The sequence below is a fragment of the Saprolegnia diclina genome (assembly GCF_000281045.1).
Source record: "Saprolegnia diclina VS20 unplaced genomic scaffold supercont1.55, whole genome shotgun sequence".
In the NCBI taxonomy this organism is placed as follows: Eukaryota; Oomycota; class Saprolegniomycetes; order Saprolegniales; family Saprolegniaceae; genus Saprolegnia; species Saprolegnia diclina.
In genome coordinates this window covers 173,101-182,540 of record NW_008246122.1, presented here as the reverse complement: position 1 = coordinate 182,540, position 9,440 = coordinate 173,101, and the positions used below count along the sequence as shown (strand labels likewise).

Here is a 9,440-nt window from a genome sequence, read left to right as displayed (position 1 = left end):
GTGTGCACTTGAATACCACAAGTTGTTGCTGCTTGCATATAGCTCGTCGTTGAGGCAGTGTATGCGTGCAGACAGAGTTTCAAGATTTTGTGTTGCGGAGCTGCATTTGAAACAGTATTTAGTTCATACAGTGGCTGCATTCTGGTCCCCGACCGTTTGAATGCGACTCCGCACGGTGCCATGCCACCGCTTTGGATTCAAAATGCCCTCAGATCGACGCTGCCGAAGGTGAGAGATCGGCTTTGGCATCATCCGGTTCGCCATCGTGGACTGCGGACGCCGGTTGTCGGCTATCCGGATGTGCCACGACGGCCTTGGATTGGCCAAGATGTATGGCTCCAACACACGCAGCCGTACCGTACATTCTTGAACGTACGTGTATGGGAATGTACGGGATGTACCTTGAGAGGTATCAATTGTGGGAGGACCGCGCTTGGCCAGTGCAATTTCGAGACCATGCTCGCCCGAGTCCTCCGTTCGTCCACCGCCGTCGCTGGCCGCGCCGCCGGCCGTCGCGCCATCTCGACCTCCATGCCCCGCTTCGTCGAAGCGAGCGAAGATTCCAAGGAGGTCACGGGCCTGACGCCCCGCGTTCAGGTCGCCCTCGACACGATCGCGGACCTCTCCAAGATTGAAATCGCCGAGCTCGCCATGGCCATCCAGGTACTCCATCTGCTCAAACGCGGTGTGGGCATATCGGCTAACTGTTGTGCGTCGTAGGCCAAGTTTGACATCCCCGAAATGGGCTTTGCGGCTGGCGGCGGCGGCGGCGGCGCGGCGGCTGTCGAGGAAGTCAAGGAGGAGAAGACGTCGTTCGATGTCAAGCTCGTGAGCTTTGATGCCAAGAACAAGATCAAGGTCATCAAGGAAGTGCGCGCCATCACGGGCCTCGGCCTGAAGGAGGCGAAGGAGCTCGTCGAGGGCGTCCCCGCCGTCCTCAAGAAGGACCTCAAGAAGGCCGAAGCCGACGAGCTTTTGGCCAAGATCGCTGAAATGGGCGGCGTTGGCGAGCTCGAGTAAACGCACGCATGCAGACCAAGTAGCTATAGAGATCGCCGCGGGATTAGGTATAACTAGACGAACACGACGTCCACTTAGTACATCGCGCGGCTCCACGGCCATCCATCCGCGAGATGGCTCTTTTCCTGCACAATGGCCTTGTCACAAGCGCCGCCTGTACAATATGTGGGCACAAGCCGATGGGCTCTGCAGATCGCCAAGGCGACCGCCACCGGGCGACCATCGTCGTGCAAGGTGCTCCGTACTGTCGACCGGTCGCCTTGTCCATGGCCGACGTCACGCCTGCGGGATGTTGCTCAGCAAGTACCTTGGTTAGCAGTGTTGCTCGCCGTGTTAGGACCATCGTTTGGCGGCCTTGGCGCACGTCGATGGCCTCACGCATCTGCTTCTTCTCGCACACTGCCGCCATCTGTCCCACTCGAACTTAGCGGGACGATACCCAGTTCGCCGCTGTCTCGCATGCCCGCGCCGCCCTGTCCGTACAGTGGCCTCTCGAACGCGTCGCGCATCCTCGTTGCCGATGCGTACTGCGGCGCCGGGCAGGCCATGTGTCTTGTGAGTCCGGCGTGCGCGCTCGTCAACAGCTCGGCGCTCGACGACCGCCAGCGCACGGCCACCGGCATCGACGCGATCGGCAACATGACGCTGTACCCGTTCGATGCGCTGTACGCTCCTTCCTCTCCACGAAGTACGCCGCAGAGTGTGGCATAGGTACATTCTCAACACCTCGTCGCCGCTCAACACGACGTACATGCGCCTGCCCGACGCGTTGGGCACGCTGTACACCATCGCATCTCTGTACCGTTGGCGACCCGCCGTGCGTGCGTAGGTGGCTAAGCAGCGCAGGCCTCAAGACGATCCCAGCGCCGCTGCCGTCCGAGCTCCTCTCGCTGTAGGTGCCCTCGCTCGACCTTCGCGGACTAAAGCGGCCATGTAGCGCGCTACCCGACAACGAGCTCACGCAGCTCGAGAACCTCCCGACGGGCCTGATGGCACTGTACGACGACTCTACTCCGTAGATGCTGCAGAGGTATTAGCATCTTGAGTCTAGAGACGTCTCGTACAACGACATTGAAGCCATCCAGAACCAAGATTGGACATCGATCAAGTACATGTAGGACACCCTCAACGACATGCGCAGCAAGAAGCTCATCCTTGGTGTTAGCGATCTCAGCGGCAACCGGCTCGTCTCCTTCAACTACGTCAACCTCTCCAAGCCGCTCGTCTACTTGTACTCTAAAGCGATGCCTGCTCGAGAGTTGATGCGTGTGACGTAGTGGCGTTGACGGCTGCAGTTTAAACTCATTCGTGGCACCTGCAGCGACGTTTGACGCCTTAAACGCACTTTCCATCGCCGCCAATGCGACCGCAGCCAAAGGACTCTTCGCCACGACCCTTCCGCGCGTCGATGCTGGTAGTCGCTGGGCCTGCGACAGCATCGGTGGCCGCATGCGCAACCTCACGGCGAATGTCTCGATCCCCGTCTGCATCACAGGTCCTACTCGCCTTCGGGATGAAGTATATTCACACTTGTCCTACACGCAGATTTACCCGACGAGCCCGCCGTCACAGGCAGTATATATCGCACGTCCTGTGATAGAAAGCTCAGCGCTCAACTAGGCTATGCACTCGGACTCGGTCTCGGTCTTGGGGCCGCCGCGCTCGTTCTTCTTGCAGCTCTCTTTTGGTGGTGTCGCAAGCGGCGGCGAGAGCGACGGACCCCCGCCGCCGAGGCAGACCCGAAGCCGACGCAAGTGTTTTACATTCTCAACAAAACGGTGGTCCGCCGACCGTCGTCCTCGTCGATGTCGGCTCTCTCGATGGACGAGCGAGGCGTTGACTTGGACGTTGCCCTGTTAACTCCATTCAAGATCGCGTCGAGCGCGTATGCTGTCATCGGAGACGCACCGATGGCCACCGGCAGCGACGTGGACGTCTGGCGTGGCCACTATCAAGGAGAGACCGTCGTCATCAAGCGTCTTCGCGATCGCAGTCCCAAAACCGTCTACCGCTTTGTCCACGAGCTACAGTTGCTGACGCAGTAGGGACCGTTGTCTCTTGGTATAGTCTAATATGTGTATCCTGGTATAGAGTCCAAGACAGCTACTACGTGGTGCGCCTCTATGGCGTGAGCTGGTGCCGGCCCATCGACATGGAGTGCGTCATTGAGTACATGGACCAAGGCGATCTGCAGCTCGTCTTGATGACGCAGCCGCGTCTTGCGTGGACCCACAAGACGCAATATCTTGTGCATGTCGCAAGGGGCTTGCTCAGTCTCCATGAAAAAGACATTATCCACCGGGATCTGCAAGCGCGGCACGTCCTGCTCGACGCGACCCGGGGCGCCAAGCTCACGAATTTTGGCTGCTCGCGCCAAGTCGACGCGTCCACACTCACGAACGGCATTGGCACGTACCAGTGGATGGCGCCCGAGGTCATTCTGAGCACCGACTACAGCGTCTCGGCCGACATGTACTCGTTTGGTCAGTAGTTTGTTTCAGGGGTAGGGTTCTGAGACATGTCGCTGCTAGGTGTCTTTTTGACCGAATTATCGACGCACGCGGTGCCGTACGCTGACCTCATCGACCCAAGCACACACCGCCCCTACTCGCAGCAGTACATTATGACGCAAGTGACGCTTGGCGCGCTCCGCCCACGCCTGCGCTCGGACACGACGCCGTCATGGGTCCTTGAAGTGGCGCAGCGCTGCATGGCGTTCGAACCCTCCGAGCGCCCGACGACGCTGGAGCTCTGCACACTGTTAGAGCAGTATCTGTAATCACGCAACCACATCTTGTGGCGTTACCAAACGCATTCTCACTGTGTGTTTTGCACAACCTTTCCAAACCGGTTCAACCCTAGCCCTACAGGAATGTCCGCCTTCATTCGATGCGTCGCTTGGTGCCAAGACAAGAATCGGAACTCGAGAAAATACTATTATAAACGATCAAAGCCATTTGGCAAGACGTCCACCACCTCTTTCCAGAGCCGGCGCGGTCAGTAGCGTCGTCGCCGCGGTGGCAGCACCTTGCGAAGCTCGGCTTCGCGCTTCTCGGCGACTGCCGACATGGGCAGAGGCTTCAACACCATGTTGTACTCGTCTGCGATCGTCTCGATGCGAGCGACGAGCTCGTCGGCGGTCGGGCGACAGGAAGGGTCCATGCGCAAGCAGTCGCGCGCCAGCGACAGGATTTCGGGCGGGCATAAATGGGCAAACGCGGGTGTCATGTGCTCCTCCGCGAGTGCGTGCGCCATCTTGAGCGTCAACATCGTCGCGTCATTCGCGTCATTCGCGTCATTGTCGTCGTTTTCGTCGTTGCGCAGAAAGGACGCCATGTGCCGGTCCATGGTTGCCAGAAGTGCGCCAAACGACCAAACGTCGCTTTCGGGCAAATTGCAGTTCTAAAATCGGGGAAAAGGCGGGAAACATCGGTGAAAATACGAAACAAATCGAGAAAGGGCGCACCTCGACGGCGATTTCAGGGGCAGCGTACGTCGCAGTGGTCGCGACCTCGTCGAATTCTTCAGAAGCGTGGAGGCACTGGCCAAACTGGCAGAGCTTGGCATGGTCGCCCCGCAAAAGCACGTTGCACGGCTCAAGGTCGTGGTGGATGAAGCCCACGCGATGCAGATACGCAAGCCCTAATGTCCGCGCTGCGTCACGACCTTGGTGGCGCATGCCATTGTCGTACCGAGTGCAATGTCGTAGAGCCATTGCAGCTTCACGGGAAACCACGGGAGCGACGGGTGCGCACGCAAGTAGTCTTCGAGGTTGCCGTCCTCCATAAACTCGAGCACGCAGCAGAGGTCGTTGCGCGCCGAGTCCATGGCGCCGCCGCGCCACGTCGCGCCATGGCACGTCACAATGCTCGGGTGCTCGAGCCTACAGTGTATGTTCGCGCATTTTTCAAGTAGAAAGGCCGTCGTACCCCGAGAGAAGGTGTGTCTCACGCACCAAGTGCTCGCGGCTCGTGACGTTGGCGAAGCTGCGCTTGAGCGCGACCGCGTCGTCGCGCAGCTCGCCCTTGCTCACGACCGCGTACGCGTTGCGGCCAATGTAGTCGCGGACGACGAGGATCGGCGGCAAATCGCGGAGGTTGCGGATGAAGCGTCGGAACGTGCTGAGCTCAAACGCCGGCAGCTCCATGCGACTAGAAAAAGCGGAAATGGCTGCCGATACACACGCGCGCGGAAAAGACACGCTTCCGTGTCAAGGATCCCGCCCACCAGCCGGCAACTTGGTAAAATCGGCACCTTCAATTCGGCATTTGCATCGCCACTCATGGATCGACGGCGATCTGTGATTGCTCCAAGAACCTATGCCAATGACATGCGTTGAAGGCCAGCCATGGACGACGCCGTCGCACCGATTGCAGCGCTCGGACCGACCGGACGGGCCAAGCGGGTGGCTCCTAGGAGAGACGAACGGCGCTTCTTTGTCCGGCCCAGCAAAGGATTCCGACAAGTAAGAAGAACAGTCCTCCAAGCCGCGGAACACACTGGACAATTCAACAAGCCGAAGCAGAGGGACGCTAATAGCAAAAGGCCGCCCAGAAAACATGGACTGCATACCCTCTATCGCTATGTAAATGGTGCGATAAGCCAAGAGGTCGTCGAGTGCAATTGGGAGCCTTCCGAATGCTTCGACGCGCATGGGTGCTTCAAGTGCCGCATTTAAGCGAAACTAAATTCGGCATATTCGGACCGTTGACAAACCTGAGCCTCCGTGGTACACATGACGGTCGAGGTCCCGTCGTTGCCGGCATTGGCAGTCACGTCCGACGCCATGGAATGGCCTGCAACTAGAGTCCGAGTTGAGAGCACTCGGCAACGAACCGGCGCGTTGGGTGCAGCAGTAGTACACTCTGTCAGTGGATGCCCAAAAATTGCCGTGGACCCCACGGAGCTCCTTGAAGAAGCCGTAGCAGAGATGGGACAACCCCCGGTCGTGAAGGTAGTCAATGCTCCGTGTCTATTATCCGACAGAAAAACCGCTCCGTTTAAACTATTGTGAAAATGTTCGCCTGGTTTGCTCGAGTTGGGGTGGAGTCATGGCTGGTCGACGCGCTTGCGCTTGATCTCGGGTATCTTGGGACAGTGCGATCGATACGAGTGGAGCTGCTGGGTCCACTTGGCCTCTGGCGCGGGCTCACCGAGCTCCACGTCCTCCATGACAATAGAACCGTCCTTCGCAGGCGGTGGCGTCAAGAGTCCTTTGGACGTCATCGCAGCCAAGAGCTACACCACATTCATCAAACGACACCAGCACAGGCAGGATATGGCCGACGCTGTCTTCTTTGGCGCGCAGCGCTTGGGCGTCCGCTTGCGTATCGATCGTGAAGCGAGTAACCTCGGCGCTCTTCTCGTAGAACGTGTGCATGACCTGGCGCACCTACCCGCGAATGACAAAGGGATATTGAACTGTAGACACTACCATTTCGAGCTCGCCATCCAGCATTGTGTCACGCTGCGCCTCGTACTTGGCAAAATGACGAAACAAGTGCAACGTGGCGGCGTCCAGCGCAGCGCGGGCCGTCGCGACGTTGGCGTCGGCTCTCGAGAGCTCGGGTACACTGCGTTTGGCACGGCGCATGGCTTGGGCGCTTCGATCAAAGCTGTCATAGTCGAGCTTGAGCGCTTCGCGGTGCTGCATCATCGGCTATACCGCCATGTGTATGGGTCCTCGCGCCATTGAACAATGTATAGTGTCTGTACCTTGAACGACTCCATGGTGCGAATATGAATGTCCACAAACTGAATGGCGCCCGAGAGCACTGCATCCTACGACAGTAGTGGTGTATTGCCCAAATTTGACGATCGAAACGTGAAATATGACGTACCGCGTTGAAAAAGTGGGATTTGATCTCTTGCTTTTCGTTGATGGCACACATGGCGTGGCGAAAGGTCTCGGCCGCGACGCTTTGCCGCCCGACCGCGTCGGCGCTCGTGACGCACCACACGTCGACGCCCAGCTGCGCGCACGCCAGCGAGTACTGCGGCAGCATGGCTTTGTAGCGCGACAAACTTGCGCGAATGTCCACGATGCTCTTGAGCAACCCGAGGAAGCGATCTTTGGCTTTGACGTACACGTCATCGGGGGTGGGCGTGGCCTACGAGACGCTAAGTAACTCGATTACCAAGCGAGACGTACCCGCCCAAAGGAGACGAGGGTCTTTTGTAGCCATCGCCGCTGCCGGTCGCGCAAGGACGGCACCGCCACATGATGGCCACTGCCCGACAAGTTGACGGTAAACATCTTCTCCGTCATCGCAGGGCGAGCACGCTCGATCGATGCGGCAGTTGATGGCGCCGCGTTAGCACTTGCAGCATTCGACAGCTCTTGCGAGCGTGGAGGAGCACGGCTCTGATCGGTATCGATCTCGGTCGAGACGATGCGTGGGTCGTTCAGGCTTGTTGATGCGCTCGGGGCCGGCTTGTCGTCGGCCTGCAAGCTGGGGCTCGCTGCCGTCGGTGGACTGGGCGGCGGTGGCACAGAGGCGTCGGCGCCTACTGACGATGACGGCAGCAGCGACGGGTCTGCGCCCTCAGCGCGCATCTTGAGCTCGACGTGCTCGCGGGGCATCCCCATCGTGAGGAGCCGGAGGTACTTGTCCATGATGGAAGCGCTGGACGACTGCCACGCTCGCCCGTTGGCGTCTAAAAATAGAAGCGTCCGCATACCGATTACATATCCGGACATTCAATGGGAGCCCTTCGTGCATACCGGAACATGCTTTCACAACGCTTGTTTCCTCACTGCTGGTATATTCCAACAGCTAGAGATGGATAAAATACAATTGAACATTACGAATACTGGATAAGCCCAACCGATGAGAGAGCATGGATCACGATATTTACGGGATCCATGTGAGGATTGACCTTGCCAAACGAAGCCAACCAAGGTACTCGCAAAGTTTCTTGTCCATGCGGTTTGTATCAAGGACGCCGTGCCCATGTGTCTCAACCAAGGGTGCTGTCCACACCGGTGAGGACAAAGGCTTTGCAAGTCGTATGTCGATACTAGTACACGTTGAGCCGTACATCAAAGCACAATATAACCGCAAGGGCTCATCGTGCTCAACCGACGCAACAATCTCAGCCTGATGCCAGCAACCCGTCAACACTGCTGTCCGGATGGGCCGGATACTGAGATCTTAGAGCACGTGGAAATGTCCCGCTGTTGGCGATTGTTGAGCTCAAACGAAAGGAATCTCTCCCCTGTCTCTTGGGTTTATATGAGATTCCACCAATGACTTGGACGAGATCTTGGTGAATCCTCGGATCGCGGAGCTGCCAAGCTGCGGCCACTTTGGCGTGCGCGGGCTGTGCTTGGTCTCATACGGGACTCGGCCTGCAAGGAGCTGCTGACTTGTGGTCAGCGCGCAAGCTCCCTCGATCCACGTCTCGTCCTGACGTTTCAAAGGAGTGGCTCGGCCGTTCCGCTCCAGAACAATGGATTTAAAAATAATATGGTCAATGTTGACACATTATAATTTAATTGGGACAAACAGTATTTCCCATTTTCCCAAAGCCTTTGGAATAACCCAACGATCACGCCATCACGCGTCGGGACGACATAAACCGCGTTGGCCCACGCCATCGTATGCTGTCCAGCCGTCGCGCACGATCGTCTTCCACAGCATTGCTTTATACAGACGCAAGTGCATCGAAGCCGCTGCACGCCCACAGACCATTTGCAGACGCATTGTCGAGGATCGCAATGCGCCCCTGGGGTAAATCCCATCCGGGGCTGTTTTACCACGGGACAAAGCCATCTTGATCCCATTTCCGGTGCTGGCCCAAAGGTTAAAAATGGTCAAAATTAAATCCCGCGGCGTGGCCAAATCTGTCGAACCCAACAAGTTGTCATAGCGAGTGGCGTCGATGGCTCTGCCCGACCGCCTCTTCTGCGGCTTCCAGGCGTGCACGATCTGCGGCCTCCTCTTCGCCAGCAGCTACCAGCGGTACACTCCTCTTCTCTTCGACGTCGCCTCACAGCGTGCCACGCAGGCACAACAAACAGGACGGCCAAAAGGTACGGTGATTCGCTTGCGCACCTTGGCTCATCCCGCTGCATTAGGTCATCAGGTACGACGACCTCGACGCTGTCTCTGGCGGCTAACCAAGCGACGCAGGTGCTTTCCGCACTGCTGCCCGCAGCACACGACGCGGCGATCTTGCGGCACGTCGCTCGTTGTGGAGGTGGGCGGCGAGTACAGCGCCGAAGAAGCGGCGGCATTTCAAGCGTTTGCGCGCTTTGAGAGCTCGTCGACGACCGAGCTCACGATCGGGAGCCTTCTTGATGTAGCGGAGAGCGACCTGCGGCAGCCCGGCACCATGCGGGGCCAATGGATGCGTTGCCATCGCGACGCCCAAGCGTCCATGGTAGTACTCTGGCGCACCACATTACGCTAGGAGAC

General features: G+C 58.3%; 5 protein-coding genes across 6 annotated transcripts; 3 read left to right on the top strand and 2 right to left on the bottom strand.

Moving 5' to 3' along the window:
• Positions 1-427: 427 nt before the first annotated feature.
• On the top strand, positions 428-1,105 carry SDRG_13066 (hypothetical protein). The gene is made up of 2 exons (XM_008619149.1): positions 428-663; positions 721-1,105. The coding sequence occupies exons 1-2, from the start codon at positions 457-459 to the stop codon at positions 1,018-1,020; spliced, it is 507 nt and encodes a 168-aa protein (XP_008617371.1). The 5' UTR covers positions 428-456; the 3' UTR covers positions 1,021-1,105.
• A 317-nt stretch (positions 1,106-1,422) lies between these two features.
• Positions 1,423-3,867, top strand: SDRG_13065. Of its 2 annotated transcripts, none has more exons than XM_008619148.1 (11): positions 1,423-1,685; positions 1,732-1,800; positions 1,850-1,912; positions 1,958-2,017; positions 2,072-2,134; positions 2,186-2,251; positions 2,298-2,515; positions 2,566-2,592; positions 2,641-3,061; positions 3,112-3,503; positions 3,552-3,867. In XM_008619148.1, exons 1-11 carry the CDS (start codon positions 1,480-1,482, stop codon positions 3,797-3,799), a joined length of 1,833 nt encoding a protein of 610 aa, XP_008617370.1. In that variant the 5' UTR covers positions 1,423-1,479; the 3' UTR covers positions 3,800-3,867. The 2 variants fall into 2 exon arrangements, with proteins under 2 accessions (XP_008617370.1, XP_008617369.1); XM_008619147.1 differs by having other exon boundaries at positions 2,566-2,595.
• Positions 3,868-3,936: 69 nt separating this feature from the next.
• SDRG_13064 (TKL protein kinase) lies at positions 3,937-5,256 on the bottom strand. The gene is made up of 4 exons (XM_008619146.1): positions 4,950-5,256; positions 4,713-4,903; positions 4,487-4,662; positions 3,937-4,422 (listed from the first exon to the last, which is right to left on the bottom strand). The coding sequence occupies exons 1-4, from the start codon at positions 5,165-5,167 to the stop codon at positions 4,018-4,020; spliced, it is 990 nt and encodes a 329-aa protein (XP_008617368.1). The 5' UTR covers positions 5,168-5,256; the 3' UTR covers positions 3,937-4,017.
• Positions 5,257-5,507: 251 nt separating this feature from the next.
• On the bottom strand, positions 5,508-7,648 carry SDRG_13063 (hypothetical protein). Its single transcript, XM_008619145.1, has 6 exons — positions 7,172-7,648; positions 6,861-7,130; positions 6,736-6,801; positions 6,455-6,679; positions 6,308-6,412; positions 5,508-6,258 (listed from the first exon to the last, which is right to left on the bottom strand). The coding sequence occupies exons 1-6, from the start codon at positions 7,634-7,636 to the stop codon at positions 6,070-6,072; spliced, it is 1,320 nt and encodes a 439-aa protein (XP_008617367.1). The 5' UTR covers positions 7,637-7,648; the 3' UTR covers positions 5,508-6,069.
• A 1,256-nt stretch (positions 7,649-8,904) lies between these two features.
• SDRG_13062 (hypothetical protein) lies at positions 8,905-9,435 on the top strand (the record flags this gene model as incomplete). Its single annotated transcript, XM_008619144.1, has 4 exons — positions 8,905-8,984; positions 9,031-9,055; positions 9,101-9,108; positions 9,156-9,435. 4 exons carry the CDS (start codon positions 8,905-8,907, stop codon positions 9,433-9,435), a joined length of 393 nt encoding a protein of 130 aa, XP_008617366.1.
• Positions 9,436-9,440: the final 5 nt, after the last annotated feature.